Here is an 18,401-nt window from a genome sequence, read left to right as displayed (position 1 = left end):
GGAAGAGAGCGAGGAAAAACCAGGGGTGGTGGCGAGGTTAGAATTTCCCTGCACGGAGCCCTTTGGCTGGCACTCTGATACGAAATTCAATCTCTATTTTTTATGAGAAGTAAACCGTCTAAATAAATTTTATTAGGGGCAACCAATATATTTTTCTAGTCGCTCCCTTTGTTCCAGCCCTACGTGTGTGTAACAATCTAAAACCTATTTATGGTGGGAAAACTTGCCGGATCCGTCATAGAAAACCCGTTTACTTTGCGGGGAAAGTGATTTTCCCAAGCATGCCCTTGTCATGGTGGAGATTTGGGGACCAGAGCGCTAAGCCGAGCCTTGTTAGGGACTTCACTTTGCCTGATCAGGTGGGAAATACCTTCCATTATCCACGGAATGGCCTGACTGGCACTTTTCTGGCTGCAAAGGGGCGGGCGGGGGGAATAAAGCGAGGGGCGATAGAAAGGGGAAAAAATGAGGTGGGGGGAGATGACGAGGGGCGGCCCGCGAGAGGCTTCTGTAAGGGCACCTTGGCTTCAACCCTGGCAGCATCAAATCTCCCTTCCCAAATCTTTGGATCGCAAAGCCGGAGAGGACGGCCGGGGGGAGGAAGGAACCAGAGCGGGAGCCTAACCCTGGCAACCCAAGCTGCCCTTTTTCCTTCTCCGCTTTAAGAGCCCCTTCGTTCCTTCCTTTTCTCTTTTAGCCTCCTTTTTTTCCTCTCTCTCTTTTCCCAACCCCTCGCCCCCGCGCTTTCAACTCTCGGAAGGAATGATTTAGTTTGTTTATCCTGCTATAAAAATCAAGAGCAATAGAAAAGTCATAAAAAGCAACGCGCCATCCATCACGCCGCAGCCTTGTTTTCCCGCGGCTCCTAAGCGAGATGGATCAGCCGCGGGCTTCGGCCCCCTTGTTAGCGCGCGGAGGGGGCCTGCCCATTAACGACCAGGCTTTTTATTTATCGACCTGGCAGCGGCCGAGCCGAGGATCAGGGGAGGGAGCCGAAGCGGATGGGGGCAGCGTCGGAGTAGGAGATCGGGCCCCTAACTGGGGCGCAACACCTGGGATGGGGATGGGGATGGGGGTGTTGGATCGGGTACAGAGAGCCGGTCTCCAAAGGTGGGACGTGAGAAAAGAAGGTATCCGGGAAGAGAGCCGGCGGAACTCAGGGCACTTGCTTTCCCTCGGCTTTCGGGCGATTTGCCTTCAGGAGAGAAGGGAGGCCCACAGTCAGTCCTTGCCCCCACAGGCTTAATCCTACTCCCTTAAGAGGAGGAGGAGGAGGAGGAGGATCTCGGTGCAGAGGAAAGCCACCCTCGCAGCCGTCTTGAACCGCGGCTCCTGGCCTCAAACCGCGCCCGCAGGCTGGCGCCCCTGTGCAGCATCCTGAGCCAAGAAGCCAGGCGCTTACCGACCAGCGCATCCTTTGTCTCCCCCTCGAGGGCCAGGCCGATCTAACCTGCCCCAGACTCTCCCCCTTCACCCCTTCAGCGGTTGCCCGTCGCGCCCGGTTTGTGAGAGACACTTGGGCGGCGAAGTGCCGCCGCCACCTTCCTCCCACTGAGTTTTTTGCCTTTGGAGTCTTCAGCCCGGAGGCTCCGGGGTGAATCTCGGGCCTCGCTCCTTCCCCCCCGCTTTTTTTTTCTTTGGGTGCAAGCTTTCTTTGCACTAAATGAATAATCTTAATTGCATCACTTTCGAATTAAAAATCAATGTTAATCAAGCTAGAAGTAGGAAATATCAGTTTTCATTGTGCCTGGCCTAGTTGGCATTTCCCTGCTTTTGAGAGTAAGGGGGAGATTTAAAAAATCAAATAACTTTAAAAGGCCATTCTGTTCTGCTACAAATACAATTGAAACGGATTGTTTAGAAGCGAATCAGAAACGGTACAGAATTTTGCACTTAATTTCCTCCGTTATCTTTTACAATAAGGACCTCTTGCCTTGACAGCCAAGTCTAAACAGTAGTAAATTAGTACAAATTTATACTGATTTTACTCTAATAATCGTAATAAAAGCTTATAGATTTGGCACTAATTACATAAATGCCTAATGATCTTGAAAATTACTCTGGTTAGAAATATATTACAAATCTAAACTTTGTTGTTGGCTGGCTTTGAAAAATCAGAACATTAGAAATGGTTCGCTTCCCTTGTGCAAAGCACTTAAAATTGTTGGGATAGTTTAACATATTCAAGAAGAAAATAATGTTTTCGATTTATTTTTTTTAACTGTATTTACTGCCTTCAATTGCGTTTGGAGAAGATGAACTTAGAAACTTTCACACCCGCCAAATGGACCGATGCCGGCTGGCATTTCTGGCGCTAGTTTTCTAAGCCAAACCGACAGCTGGAATTACATCTTGTTTTTAAATATACAAATATTTAATTCAAGGGGACTAAGATCATAGGAGGAAGGAGAGCGGAGAGGCATCCCGATTGGAGTATAAATTTCATCAGGGCTACAACTCCACTTTGTTCCAATCATCCCAGACTGCAGCTTTACCAAGTTTGAAATGGACGGATTAGAGACCCTTTAAATAAAGCCATCGAGTACCTCATCCCTCTCTGCAGTTGGGTGGGACCTCTTGGCCCCTCTTTCCCCCCTTGCCCCCCCTCCCGGGCCCAAAAAGGTGGGAGAAGTCCCCACCAGAGGGCCCTGCGATGAAAAGGAGGCCAGGCCCCCCTCCAGCCATTGGCGTTCCCCCCCCAAAATGCCCCCTTTTATTGGCTTGGCTTTGTCAGTCATTTCCAATTAATTTGATCAGGGGGTCAGAAGAAGACGACGAGGAGGAGGAGGAGGACGAGGAGGAGGAGAAGATGGAGGCGGGCGGGTTGTGGGGGAAGGTTGTCCCTAATGCAGTCAATCAGTCAGGGGACCGAATTGTAAAGGGGGCTTTAAAAGCCCAGCCCGCGCGGCGTTCGGCTGGCGCGGCAGCGGCGGGTGCCTGGCTGCGGGCGGGTGGAGCGGGACTCTCTGGGTGCTGACATTTGCAGGCTGCCCTCCTGATTGGTCCCTTCGCTGAGCTGCTCACGGGTTCACTGAAGTGTTAAGCACCTCCCCGTCTCTCTAAAGGACATTATAATGCAAGAGACCCCCTTTTTAACCACACACCGAATTTTCTTTCATTTAGGCGATCTATATATAAATATATATCCATAAGCTGCGTTAGAGGAACTAGATCTATTTTAACTTGGCCCCCCTTTTTTTTCTCATAAAAAAACCAACAACCAACCGCTAAAATTTGGGGGGGAACAGCTTTCGCCCTGGAGCGGTGCGCGATGCTCTCACACGCGGACCTCCTGGACGCCCGGCTCGGTGAGTTGCCCCCAAGCTTCTTTCCCCCCTTTCCCCTGCTCCCTCTCCTCCTCCTCGCCAGCAGCCCAGGAAGAAACCGAGAGCAGGAAATTGACAATTTGTGCCTGATTTTACCTTAATGCGATCTAAATGGGCTAATTTCTTTAAAAGTAATTGTACTGTATTAAAGTTTAATTTGATTTAATGTCGCCTCTTTTGAAAAAAAAAAACAAGAACAACAACTATGGAATATGTAGATCTAAAAGCACAATTGGGGGCCATTTCGCTTGGAGTTTTGCCCCCTCTTCCTCCCCCTCCTCCTTCTCTTCTTCCTCCTTCTGGTCTTCACCTTGGTTGTTTCCTTCCTTCCTTTCTTTCTTATTTTCTTTATCTTAAGTTCTTGTTAAAGAATTGAAGACATAGATTGGTTGATAATTTCAGGCGTTTGTTGGGGTTTGGACGACTGGATGTGGAGCCAAAGGAACTTCTTTCTCGCTCGGGCGGGGAAGGGGCGGCCAGGGCCCCCATCCGGGGCTCCTATTTAAGCGGGATGGTACTCGAGTTCCTTGCAATTTGGCGGCTGCCTTCCTCCGGCGTGCCCGGGGCTGGATCCCCGCTGGCTCCGGCGCTCGGGGAAGGTTGCCGCCTTGCCCGCCTTTTGAGTGGATCCGGCGCTGAAGCGTGGTGGGCCGCTGCTTTGCCTCCGCAGGAATGAAAGACGCCGCCGAGCTGCTGGGCCACCGGGAGGCCGTGAAGTGCCGCTTGGGCGTCGGAGGCTCGGAGCCCGGAGGCCACCCGGGAGACCTGGCGCCCAACTCGGACGCGGTGGAAGGGGCCACGCTGCTACCCGGAGAGGACATCACCACGGTGGGTTCGACGCCGAGCGCGCTGGCCGTGAGCGCCAAAGACCCCGACAAGCAGCCCGGGCCGCCGCAGAACCCCAGCCAGGCCGGAGCGCAGCAGGGCCAGCAAAAGCAGAAACGGCACCGGACGCGCTTTACCCCGGCTCAGCTCAACGAGCTGGAGCGCAGCTTCGCCAAGACCCACTACCCGGACATCTTCATGCGAGAGGAGCTGGCTCTGCGCATCGGCCTCACCGAGTCGCGAGTCCAGGTATGCGGGCTAAGCCACGGCAAGCCGGCCCTCGGCCTCCTTCGGCCTCGGCGAGGGACAGAGCAGCGCTTCCCCGCCGCCCCCCCCTTCCCGGGCTCCTAGGGCCTCGGGGCCCTGCCAGGCCAAGGCTGGTCCTCCTCCTCTTCCTCCTCCTCCCTAGATCCCGGCCCGAGCAATCGGGCGCAGAACAGGGCGAGCCAGGAAGGCAAGCCAAGCAAAGGCTACATAACCATCCCGACTCTCGAACCCCGGGCGAGGCAACCGTTCAGGTTGTCGTGGCCCTTCCGGTTGGGGGTCTAAAGTTTGCTTGAAGTGAAAGGATAAAAAGGCATCACAGGAACAAAGGCTTTTGCTTTCAAGAGCTGAAGGATAATAATAATAATAATAATAATAATAATAATAATAATAATAATAATAATAATAATAATAATAACAACAACAACAACAACCTTCTCCCATTTTGCTCCCAGCGAAAGGTTGAGCGGCATTGTAGATTTTTAGCGATGGTTTTATTTTGAACAACCTGCACATTTAGTTGCTGCACCCCAACGCTAGGAAATTGGTTTCTGGTGCACTGGCAACTCCTTTCCTAGACACCTTACTTAATTTAACTAGCACCAATTTCAGAGGGACAGGTCTCTGAGTAAACTCTTTGTGAAAGAAAGCTTAGACGATTTTATGTATTCAGAGAATCTGTCGATGGACCCAAACTTTTTATTTGTGAACATGATAAATATATTTGAGAAATGATCATTCATTTGTAGAACGTTGATTAAATTTGGTACATAGAAATAAATCTGTATTCACCTTAGTCCTGATAATCAAGTGGATATTATTATTTTAATTGTTCTAATTCTGGTATCAAAAGATGTGAACTGGATTTAATGGGAGTAATTTTAAAGCAACTGCGCTGTCCTTAGTCCTGAACTTTTTTTCCCCTGATTATTTTGATCTTGGGTTATACACTACTTACCGTAAATATTTTGAAATCTATTTTTAGTTAGAGCTTTAAAAAATTCCATCAAAAGTTCATGTTTTAAGCTTATTAAATGTGATTGGATCCAATAGAAATAATCTTGGCTTGACATTAAAAGGATGATGAGAATTAAAAAGCTGCCAGATTTATTTCCAAACAAATTCTGATGTAATTGGAGTATTGTCTGACTTTGCAGAGCAGATCTAATTAATTCATTGGCAACTGGAGAATGCCAGGGGAAATTCAATAGAATTTTTAAACTTGAATTTAGAAATCCTTAAGATTTTAAAGTATATATCTTTTCTAGATTGTCTGTTATCACCCATCTATTTATTTTAAACACTTCCAGAAAAAATAATAAACATACTTAAAGGGAAGATATCTGCAAAATAGGCCTATACTGTACAAAAATAAAAAGTGTCCAATGGTATGTTTTAATGAATAAAAATTAAGACATTTTAAGAAGGAAAATATTTATTTTTCACAAGTAATAAGATTTTGTTAGAATATACACAACAGACATTACTGTGAATTATATCTCAAAAAAGGTTTCAGCTAAAATAAGGATATAATAATAATTTAGTTGGTGAATAATAATAATTTAGTTGGTGAAGTTTTTTTAAAAAAACAAGGTCAAGTAAATTTCACTGGATTTTGGCAAAGATTAATCATAGCAGTTTTACTACCAAAAACTTGATTTTTAAAAATGCCAAAATGCAAATATATGACGGAAATGGTGGTTATTCATATATTTTTCCCTCAACCAATACATTCCACAGAATGTTATTATTTATATACCACTACAAATGTTTACTAAAAAAGACAAACACACATATTTTAAACTAAATTAATTTAGTTTTATTTTCATGACCTGAAAACGTATACTGACTTTGATTTACAATCATATAGTAATATCCATGCCCTTAAAGCCTCTTAATCTAGCTCTTTGTAACTACCTCAATTATTAGTTTAAAAATACAATTAAAATCTAGGGATTTTTAAAATTTGAAAATATCTAACAATTGCTGTTCTCTAGTTACATCTTACCTAAAATCAATTTTCATAGACGTCAAGACTTTCTTATAAGCAAGCACAATTACATCAATTGGATTTATCTCTCAGTGAACTGCAAGCTAGGAAAAATATCTTAATAAGCTCTACATAATCCTACAGTCTTCTAATGGCTTCAAGCAGCTGAATAGAAACAGTTTAATCGAGTGGCAATTTAAATATTCTTTACAATAATGTTCTGCAGTTTAAAAAGTAATCAAATCAACATAACCTTCTTAATTAACACTTCAGAATGATTAACACTATGTAAGCTTGTGCAAAAAAATAAATTATGGGAAATGTATTTACTTCCCAGTTCATTGTATTCTTGCTACTTGACGAAATGGAAGAGTAATGTCTGAGTTTATGGTCTCACACCACCTTTTCAGTGCGTGGGGACTTCTATACACATATCCAAAATGCTTCACACGCCCGCTTTTACTGCAGCAGCCCTGGATGTACCCTTACATGCAAGAATAAATTATATCTTTTCTATTTTCTGGTCTACATTTTAAAAAGCTATTTCTGCTTGTCAAGGCAGAAGCTTATTCTCCTTTATGTTGCTGCTGTACTATTCCCCCTACCCCCCCCCCCCCATCTTCCCAGGCTGGGTGTAATAGTAATAAAACCATTCTTTTTATAGCATGCCATTATTAGAAACCAATTTCAGAATTATTTATAACCCAGGATGGCTTATTAAGCAGCAATGTGAGAATAATGCAAATGACAGCGATCCAATGCAATATAATAAGCATAATCATTAGTCACTCGTGCTGATTAATTAACTTTCAATATTTTATTTACATAAAAAGCAAATCAGTGAAATAACTTCTTCTGAGCCCAGGCTTGCCTTTCAATATTTTACACCAACCTAAAAATAATGTGCAAGGACTCCATTGACCGTGTCCCTCTGCGCTGCCCATGTCACCTGCCACATCTTAATAGGGGACAAGCTGAGAGTATTTTCTAGTTTTCTAATGGAATGAGAAATTGCATTTTCTTCCTCTCCCAGCAACTATTAAAGCGTAATGAATTCGGCCTAGAGTTCACGGCTGGCTGATCGAAATGAACCTGAAATCTGAGCTTTAATGCAGCTCTCCAGATTTCCTACCAAATCTTCCCATTAATCATCTGATGGATTCCAGTGAGATCTTCATAAGGCTTTGGGAGAAGATAGAGAGGGGAATAAAAAGAGGGAAGGAAGGAAGGAAAGAAGGAAGGAAGGAAGGAAGGAAGGAAGGAAGGAAGGAAGGAAGGAAGGAAGGAAGGAAGGAAGGAAGATAATATCCCCTTGACTATTTCTCCCGTTTACAGCTGGGAGATTAACAGGGCTATATATCTCTAAATACATTTACAGTGTGTCTATATTACTGTAACTGCAGCTTATCATGAAAGTAGAGTTTGAAATAGCAAACTCCATTAGACCCTTAATAACATATTAATACCATTGGCTGATGCAGAAGCTGAGAGGTAATTGTTGGTATGCCAACCTCAAGGCAAAGTTGCCCAAATGCCTCTGGCTAATATATTTCCAGAGCCAAGCTGTCAAGTGTGCTTTTTCCAAGTATCTCTCTGGTTCTTGCTCCTGTTTAATCTGTCATGCACTGGTTTCCAAGTGGATACATCCACATTTTCAAAAGCATATGCACTGTTGCTCTGAAATGAGGTGATCGACTTGATGGAAGTTCTTTTACAACCCCAGTAAACCATGACACATAAAATGATTTTGTGGCCACCATTTAACTAACCCTAAAACATAATTGAACAAAATTCTTTCCCCTCTGCTCCACATCTTCCCCTCCCTTCTTTCAATTATTATTCTTATAACATTTAGATACTTAACAGCTGTTCTTTCTTGCTAATGGGCCCAAGCACGTTTCACAGTCTAAATAAAAGCTCAGAAAGTGTCCTGGAGATTGTTCAACAATGGTGTGGTTGAAAAAAGCAAAAAGCAATCTCATTTTCAAACAAGGTAGAAATTGTGGCCAAATCTGTAGTCCATATTACTCTGAAATTAACAAATGTGCTTCCTAGGGAGTTATGGCATTCTTAATACATGAACACTAAGATTAAAAAGTGTTTAACAGTGTTAAAAAATTTGAAGAAAAAAATGACAGAAACTGATTGGGAAACAACTAGTTTCTCCTTCTCTGGATAGTATATTATCTTTTAAACAAGTGGATTATTTATTTTATTTTTTATATTTTTACCCAACCTTTATAAGTAACTCAAAGTGGCAAACATACATAATACTCCTTCCTCCTCTTATGGTATTTTCCTCATGACAACCACTTTGTGAGGCAGGTTGGGCTGTGAAAGTGTTTGGTCCAATGTCACCTAGCTGTCTTTCATACCTAAAACTAGACTAGAACTCAAGTGTTCCAGTTTTCAGATCAACATCTTAACCACTACACCAAACTGGCTCTGTGCTTGAGAATGCAAACCAAAATATGATACTTATACCACTTGCCAGTTGACAGCACCTCGGCTGATTAAACAAACCATCTTCATATAAAGCAAGAACAGAAAATAGGAAAGGCCAACCCAATTGGCTAAACGATAATTAAGCCAGGTTAAACTTTAGCTGGAGGAAGAGGACTAAAGGGCCAGCAACACATTCTTTTCAAATAGCAATTCATGACCAGGCCCCTTTACTTAAAAATGATAGTTGTATAGATAAATATTGTATTTGGGATATGAATTGAAATAAAGAATACAAAACCTAAATAAGAGGAGAGAAAGCTAACTGAAGGACACAGTCCTAAACAGGCCTATGTGTGAGTTAAATGGAGTTTGTTCAGCATTATATTTACAGCTATGTGGGAAAATCCTATTATACTTACTGTCATGCTTAAAATCATAGTGGTTGTTAGGTTTGAAGAGAAGTCACGCTTGTGTAATTTCCAAAAGCTTTTAAATCAGTACATATATTTAAGAGAGGATTTTTTAAAGAGTTCCTGTATTAAAAGGTTAAATAGAAGTGAAAAAAATAAGAAAGCATAGGTAAGGTCAATAGTAGCTGAAACTGATGAAAGCTTGGTTAACTGAAACATCAGTATGAATGCCTAAAACAAAATTCTGTACACTTGCTAGAGCAGTTCAGTTGAGGTAGCATTTTAGTAAATAATCTTGTAGCATTTGAGTTTAATCCCATTTCAAAATGAATACTGAACTGTTTCCATTGAAATATCTACATAATTGCTTTATTTTTACTTTGCTGAAATTTAGCAAAAAAAAATTGCACACCTATTATACTGAAGCAATGGCTTTTCATTTCCAGTGTGGAAAGTATTTTTTAAATCATAAGTAGAAAATATGAGACCTGACATAAAACAATTATGTCCATTCTCATTATAAATTCATTTGGAATTACTGGGAAAATGGGAACTATTGGACAATTAGTCTGGATATCTCTTTTTTTAAAAACCAAATGCAATATTTGAACTGGTGTATAATTTATTAGATCTTAGTGGAACTCATCGTATACTGTTACACTGAGCCCTGAGAGAGCTTTTTCAAAGTTACTAATCCATCTGGCTTTTATTTTCAAATGAATTATTTTAATTCTTGGGTCAGAGGAATGTGCATTGAACCATATAACGTAATATTCTTTGGGTTATGTATAAAAAAACTCACATACATGAATATATTTGGAAAAAAATAGGCTGAATCATACTGGATAAATGCTTATCTGGTCTGGATTTTTCTTAAAACATTTTACCTGGCAGGGCTTATGAAAACAGTTTACTCCAGTAATCTGAACTGGTGGCAATTACCACACTAGTATTAGGCATATCACTGATTTAGAAAAAGCAGTAAGTATTCATAGATAATTACATACACCAAACATCAACATACAGTGAGTCTCAGTAAGTTGCTGCTCTAAGGATATTTGTACGCAACATGACACTGTGTTACTGAATCCAAGGTTGAACATAATGATTTTGCAACAATGGTTGCTTGTATGACTTCCTTAAGTATTGAGAATTAAGGATATAAAGTCCAACACAGAAACAGATAAAATGAAGACTGCCATGTATTTTTCAACCTTGCTTTTGCTGTGGTTTGGAATATAAATCTCCACATCTTTAACATTATACCATTTCAGTATTAATATGTGTGTATGTGTGTGTGTGTGTGTGTGTGTGTGAGAGAGAGAGAGAGAGAGAGAGAGACAAAAGATTTATCAGGAATGTGCTACTAATTCTTGAACATGTAACAATAATGGAAAGGTAGAAGTGCTATTTGGATATATTTATTGATTAATAGAAGTCAGTGCCAAAGATATCAAAATAAGGACTACCATATAAATTTAGACTTTCCTCTTTTTTCTAAAGTATAAAAATGCAGCCCAAATTAGCATGACTCCCTCAATCATGTTGCATTATACCTATAGTCCAATGTGATGATGTATCTACGTTGATTATACTGTTTGGCTATTGTGTATTTCTGATACATTGAAAATAATAGCTTCAGTGAAATGAAGTCCAATACTCAGCAGTGAAGTACAGCACTTATCAATAAACTATAATCTTGCACCAGGTAGTTTAGTCAGAATTCTAAAACTTCATTAGATTTAAATGCAAGGATTTTATTATTAAGCAAAGTGGAGATAAGTACAATGATACTTATTTAAAAATATTTATTTTTACATCAGTGCTAGTAATGTGCTTGGGCAGAAAATAACAATTGGATCTGTTAATGGAATGTTAGTGCCTATAAGCAATTTAAATCCAACCCTACATTTAAGTTTCCTTTTTTTCCCCTCTATTTGCTCACTAGCATCTCCTGAATGTAACAAAAGTTCTCAATATTTAAGTAAATAAAAGTAACAACTACAGTAGAGCAAAATTAACCCAACAAAAATAATCTAAATGTTTATTAAATACATTATTAAGGTAATTGTGATGCTTGAGACAAATATTGCATTTCACTACAGAACGGAAACTAAGCATTGTATATTTACAATACAAGTTCAGTTTTGCTCTGTCCCTCGGACCATCTGTGTTTCGAACTGGCAGATGCCCCTTATTGAAAAGAGTGTCTTCCTTTTTCTACCAAAATCCCAATGGAAATGCAATAGCCGCCCTTCACTATATATTCCTTTGTTTGTTAATTGGGTAACCATTCCCTGCTTCAGATGAAGTAGGAGAAAGCTCGCTTTCGCACAGAGGTTTCCACAGGATAGCCCTCCTCTGTGTCTTCGGCCGCTCAGGCCTTCCCGGGAGCGGGGGGACTGGGGGGGTGGGGGGACGCCCTTGCGGCTTCGCCCGATGACAGCCCGGTCCTCCGTCGGCCTAACCCGGCCTTCTTTTCTCTTTCATGGGTCCTCTCTACTCCTTTCCTTCTTCGGCGGCGACGGCTGATCCGAGCAGGTCTGGTTCCAGAACCGACGGGCCAAGTGGAAGAAGCGCAAGAAGACCACCAACGTGTTCCGCGCCCCCGGCACGCTGCTGCCCACGCCCGGCCTGCCCCAGTTCCCTTCCGCCGCCGCCGCCGCCGCGGCAGCCATGGGCGACAGCTTGTGTTCCTTCCACGCCAACGACACGCGCTGGGCCGCGGCCGCCATGCCGGGGGTGTCGCAGCTGCCCCTGCCGCCGGCCCTGGGCAGGCAGCAGGCCATGGCACAGTCCCTGTCGCAGTGCAGCCTGGCGGCGGGGCCCCCACCCAACTCCATGGGCTTGTCCAACAGCCTGGCGGGCTCCAACGGCGCCGGCCTGCAGTCGCACCTCTACCAGCCCGCTTTCCCTGGCATGGTGCCCGCTTCCCTGCCAGGCCCCAGCAACGTGACGGGCTCGCCGCAGCTCTGCAGCTCCCCGGACAGCAGCGACGTGTGGCGGGGCACGAGCATCGCCTCCCTCCGCCGGAAAGCGCTGGAGCACACAGTCTCCATGAGTTTCACCTAATGGCGCCCCCCCCCCAACCGCCTTCCCAGCCAGCAGCCTCTCCCAGCCGCGCCTCCCGTTTTCCCGCCTTTTCTTCGCCTCCGCCCGGCCTCCCTGCTCTGACCGAGCGGATCGCCTCGTTCCCACCATTCCGCCCCCTTTTTTTTACCTAAAAGGGGAGGGGGAGCCACTCACCAGGGAGCCGACTCAGGATCTGAAACCAATGGGCTAGTTTTGTGGGGGAGAGAAAGACGCAAGTAAGCGCGCACACACACGCGATCTCCGGCGAGCAACCCGGGCAAGTTCGAGCTACAAGGGCGGAGACGGAGCCAGCGCGTGTCTTAATTAAGATTTAAGAATTACCAATCCTTAGGACTCAGCGGACCTCGCTTAAGTTCTGTCGAAGTTCCTCCCCGATCTACTCCGTCCGCACCCAGATCCACACGAATGGAGATATGTGTGTGTGTGTATACACATACGTATGGATGTATGATTATATATGTATGTGTGTGTGTGTGTGTGTGTGTGTATGTATGTGTATATATATATATATATATACACACACACATATATGCATACATATATGCATACATATATACATATGTATACACACGTATGCATGCGTGTGCGTCTCTGTATACATACATACACATACAATAGCCACGTTTGTTGCAGGGGTTTTGATAGCAGGTTTTTTTGAACCGCCGAGCTCGTCCTTCGGGCGGGCGCGGTGGCGGCGGCGGCGAAAACGGGCGACGACGCGAATCGTCCAGGGAAAACAGCCCACTTGATAACACTTTTTAAGCAACGGGAGTCGAATTCAGATAATTTTTTTTTAAAGCGACACAGAAACCTCCGCCCCTTCCTTTCCCGACCTTCCCACTTTGATGGGCTGTTTAATTTCTAGGGCGACCCCGTTTTAGCTTTGGCGCCCCTCATCTTTTTCGCTTTGTTTCGGCCGCAGCCCCGCGCCCTCTCGGAGCAGCGGGAAAGCGACGCCTGGCTATTGTGGCCCCGAGAGACCTCCAATCTGACGAAGACTTTGTACAGATAAAGCAAGCCGCTATTTCTCCCCCTTTTCTGCATGTGCTGGTCCAAATCCAGAGAACAGAAGCTGTTTCGAAGAATGAACCCACGGTGAAATAGGATGTTTTGTGTAGATAAAGCATTCTTGTTACATACTGGTCGATTTGTGATATGTTTTAAAAAAAAATACTGTCTGTGCTTATTTATTATGGAATTTTGGGTTTCTTAATAAATGTTTGAGCCTATTACAAACCTATGATTTGACTTTTCCCAGCGAGTTGGCACCGCATTAATGTAAATGGATAAATTTGCTAAGCGCGTAGTGGGGAACGACGGTTGTGAGATAAGAGATATTTTAAAACGAGTGAGCAAATAATTCATTTCCCCTCCAGTTTGGAATGGGGAGAGTTGTCACGTGTTTGGGAATAGTTCGCTGATTTTGCAACGAAGCTACAGCATTCCTTAATTACAATTTCAATAAACCGCTTGATCTCTTTGTGTCCAATGACTAATACAAGAAGCAAGGTTCTAATGGAAATATTAGCAGCAAGAAGTATCTGAATCTAAAACCAGCATTTGCTGGTAATGATGCACATATAAGGGTTACAGTAAAAATGGCCAATACCCAAGTTCCTTTGTTCTGGTGGCGAAACATTTGCAACAAATAATATTTTTGTTGGTAAGTTCAGAGCAAAGCATTTGATCAGATCGAGCTACCATACAGGACACAAGGCATAACAATAGGAAAAAAAACCCTTTTCAGATTTCTTAAAAAATAATATTGCTTGTGTGTATTTCATGTGGATTACAAAGTCTGTTAATGGCAAAAAAAGAGAAAAACAGAAGCCACCTTTTATGACTACATTGGTAATAAGATTAACATGGTAGGTTTAAATAATGCCCCATTGTTTTTTTTTTTAATCTTAAACTGACTAAAGATTGGAGGGAGGGTGAAATGAAATGAAATGTACTTGGTGAAAAAAGGAAGATACATTTGCCATACATTTTTTTTCCTGGCTCTGAAATTAGTGCCTGTTCTGGTTGCTGACACAGCAAAGAAGATGCTCACTTCCCTTCCTTGTGCTTTTGCAAAGTTGGTCTCGGAATGGCCAAGTGAGGTTGCCAGGCACCAGGCAGAAAAGGACTCTGTCCTATTAATGGGTTGCGCTCACTTCGTTTATGTCTGCACATCAATTACACATTTCTTTAATTACACACTGGAGGATGCCATGTCCGGGACCCTTTCACAGGAGGGCATTGGTGGCTCCCACCGAGCATCACCCAGGACACACACAAATAATTTTGCTTCCCCCCCAACATTTTAAGGAATCTTTAATTTCAATTTCTATTTATGATTAAATAATGCCTCTGAAAAAGACATCTAATTAATGTGAGCTTTATGATACAGCATTCAAACAGCCAACACAAAGACTGAAACTATTTCAACATAAGCAATCATTCAAAAAATAAGTTCTAAAGACTCCCTACGCTTCAAGCAAAAATATTGCCCTCATGGTACTTCTGATGACTCACTATTGCTTTGGAAAATGGCTACAGTACTCTTGAAGTTTTAATATGCTGTTTGTTAAACTGGGAACAGCACTTTATCCAAACAATGAGTTTAATGTTTTAATTATTTTAATTAAACATACAGCATCAGAGGAAATTTGGTCTTGGATATACATTTAGAAGGATGTTTTTTTTTTAATTTTTACATCACTTTTATGTTGTGCTGGGCCAGGATTCATTTACTGGTGTACTCTAATCTCTGTATTTTTCTATACTTCCCCTAGGAATCTCTGATGGATTCTAAATAATAGCATATATTTAAATATTAACCTCAAACACAATAGTGGTTTTGAAACATAATAAAGAGTTCTTATTTAACCAGGGCCCCGTTTGGTATTTCCCTATAAAGAGGCATCTTTCTAGCCTGCCTTTTGTCTCCTTAATTTAGATCATGGTATCCTTATTGTGTGCTTTATTCCATTTTTGTGTCTTTTACCTACTTTTAATGTATTTTTTTAAAATAAAAGAATCTCCCCCCTTCTTCAGATTTTGTTTGTGTGATATTCTTGGATTAAAAAGGTCCTAATTCTGAGCAGTTCTTTTAACCCCTTTTTACACGTAGAAAATCTAGTTTATGACAATTAAAATGGCTATGAAGGCAGACTTAGGGCAGTCAAGGCTTTGGCATTGCTTCAACAGCAGCATCACCCCTTGATCTCACACCACTTATCCCAATAGGCAGCTGAGCTGGGTTTTTTCCCCAATTCAGTTGTGAAGCAACTCAAATGGCAACACTTCTGTATTTTTCTTCCCTTGCAACTGTTAACTGCTGTAAGATTCCAGTATTCTCATGTTGTGCTTCAGATCAGTTTTGCCTACTGACTTATTTGTTTATTATTTTATTGTTTTGTTTCAACCTTCTACCACAAAAGAGTGCCACCTCCTGGATTTCAATGGTGGGTTCCCTATAGGTCATCAGGAATGGCTACGGCTGGTTCATCATGAGTTCTCACATTGGCATGGGTGAAGACAGTTGAGGGTCATTATAAGATGAATTCAGAAGATTTGAGGAGTGACAATGGTGACTCTGTGGAAAGGTCCATAATTAGGAAATTGCAGCAATGTCTAAAATTAAGCTAGGAGATCCCAAGCAAATTCTAACTTCTAACGGAAAGTACCTGCTAAGGCCTAAGGCAAATAACTGTTCTTTCAGTTTGTGAGCTTCCTAATGAGGCACAAGAAAACCTTGAATTATTCAACAAAGAGCTGTCTTCAGACACAGTTCTTTGATCAGGATTCTTACATAATGTATCTTTTAAATGAATGTACTGTTTTCATGTAGAAAATGCTTATGTGCATAATTGCAATATTAAAGACCAGCACCCAAAAATGTATTGCATGAAATAAGTCTTCAGTCCCCAAACCCAAATTTGCAATGATATATCTTGTGTTATTAAATAATATTGATATAGCATTTTGTATGCCTTTTTTGCAAAATCAGAAGAAACCCAACTGTCAACCTAGTTCGATTACAAGCATTGTTAAACTATAGGAAGAATTAAGCAATACTCCTAAGAGAATTCCACTGAAACGTAATGAGACCCCGAGTTCTAGTCTTAACTGAAGTACAAACTCAGCTGGATGGACCTTGGACCAGTCTCCTGAGCCTTAGGAAGGAGACAATGAAAAATCATTTATGAAAAATCTTGCCACAAAAGATGCAGTGACTTGTCGAGACTATATCCAGGAGTCAAGATTGACTGGAAGGCACTTATTTATTTATTTAGCATATGAAAGGAACATGAGAGAAGAGAGGTAAAGATAGACACACACTATATGCACAATAATCACCAACGTCCATAGCGTTCCTTAAACTACACGTGCTCCATGGGCTGTGCTAAATAGGTAACAACAATCAGATACAGCCAAACTGCCTCTTGGGCCTCATGGCCATGACAAACAGAAGTATGTACCTCAAAAGGACTTAAATAAATAAATGGAATCACTATATAGTATTTAAGATGAAAAAGAATATTAAAATTGACCAGCTGGTATAAAGCAACCTTTCTCAATCTGGTCCCTCACAGAAATGTTGAGATTAGAATTTCAAAACTCCTAACTTGCCTGATCGATAGCCTTCAGTATTTTGGCTGTTGTAGTCCCAGCATATTTGAAGGATATCAGATGGGAGGGAAAGGCTCTTTCAAAGTCTGGTGCCTTAACATACCCAAATATTTAATCCCACTGATGTCTACATGAATATGGACATCTGGACACATGAACATGGACTACAGTGTTCCTCAGGTTAATTTAAAAATGCATGTAAATGTCATGACACATGTCTGGTACATTCAGATAAAGTAGGATTGAAATAATTGTTACACTTGTCTGAACAAAACTGACTATATATCAATTCCTAAATATTCCAAAGAACTGAACCAAAGGCAATTACGTCCTGATGATATAGTTGTATTATTAAACAACATAATTATGTCAATATGGGAACGTTATGGTTTTGTTTATCCATTGTAATTGTGGATAACAGAATAGCTTCACTGTTTGTATCTGCCAGTTTATACTTTCTAAAATGTAGCAATGGTTGTTTACAAATATGTTAATTTCAATATGATATAACTATAAGTGCAACAGGTTTATGATGTAGCAATGCAGCAAAACAGAGTCTTCAAAACCTTTTTAAAACTCCCAATCACATGCTTTAAGACAGTAGGGTGAGATGAGCACTTAAATTGGAGTGAGGTGAAAATTCTGAGCCAAAACTAGAACCCCCTTCACTAATGGAAAATTCTAAAGCGTTGTAAAAACATTTTCACTTAATTATCATCCTTCCCAAATATCCATCATATTATCAAGAGTTTAATGAAAAATGTTGTGCTGATTCTGAATGAAGTTTCTTGATTTCATGCAGACATTTGTTTCCATGGCAATAGATGTTTGCCTTAGATAAAGCTTTGGAAATTAGTGGAACCAGATGATCTAGGGCTCTATAGGGGAAATGCTTGCTTCTGTCTGTCATAGGAAAAATGACACACTTAAATCAGGAATGTGGGAAGGATTTTTATTGTGCAAAGTTCCTTACAGACTCTACTTCATACACATCCACATTCACAGCAACATTATACATACCTGGATCCTTAATTTATGACTGAAGTAGATCATGGCTTGCTCAGGCCCTTTAATTAATAGCCAGAAACTTTCATGCTTAATCTTAACATGACTTTTTTGTTATTAATAAGCCTATTATTAATAAGTACTCTGTGCTACTAAATAGGAGCCGAGAGTCACGTAATTCTGAAAAACTACTTTGTACAAGGCTACCACATTCACAGAGTCTGCCTTTAGCCACTTGTGGTGTTTTAATGTGATACTTTTCAATGGAAGAGAATATTTATAGCTGAGGGTTAAACTGTGGGGTCCTTTAGAGGACCCTCGCCCATATGATAATTCATTTTTCCCCTAATCTTGCACATTTTGTGATGCCTTTACTTTTGATATGTCAGCCTTCTGAGTTCTGAAGGATGAAAATATTTCAAATAC

The 18,401-nt window shown here is 41.7% G+C and overlaps 1 protein-coding gene across 1 annotated transcript; it reads left to right on the top strand.

The window, feature by feature from the left end:
- The first annotated feature begins 3,271 nt into the window (after positions 1–3,271).
- Positions 3,272–12,332, top strand: OTP (orthopedia homeobox). Its single transcript, XM_026714461.1, has 3 exons — positions 3,272–3,308; positions 3,997–4,400; positions 11,802–12,332. The coding sequence occupies exons 1-3, from the start codon at positions 3,272–3,274 to the stop codon at positions 12,330–12,332; spliced, it is 972 nt and encodes a 323-aa protein (XP_026570246.1).
- The last annotated feature ends 6,069 nt before the right edge of the window (positions 12,333–18,401 follow it).

Source organism: Pseudonaja textilis, chromosome 2 (assembly GCF_049901715.1).
Source record: "Pseudonaja textilis isolate UNSWEBS1 chromosome 2, rPseTex1.2, whole genome shotgun sequence".
NCBI lineage: Eukaryota > Metazoa > Chordata > Lepidosauria > Squamata > Elapidae > Pseudonaja > Pseudonaja textilis.
Note: the sequence above shows the minus strand (reverse complement) of the source record. Positions and strands in the feature narration are given on the sequence as shown.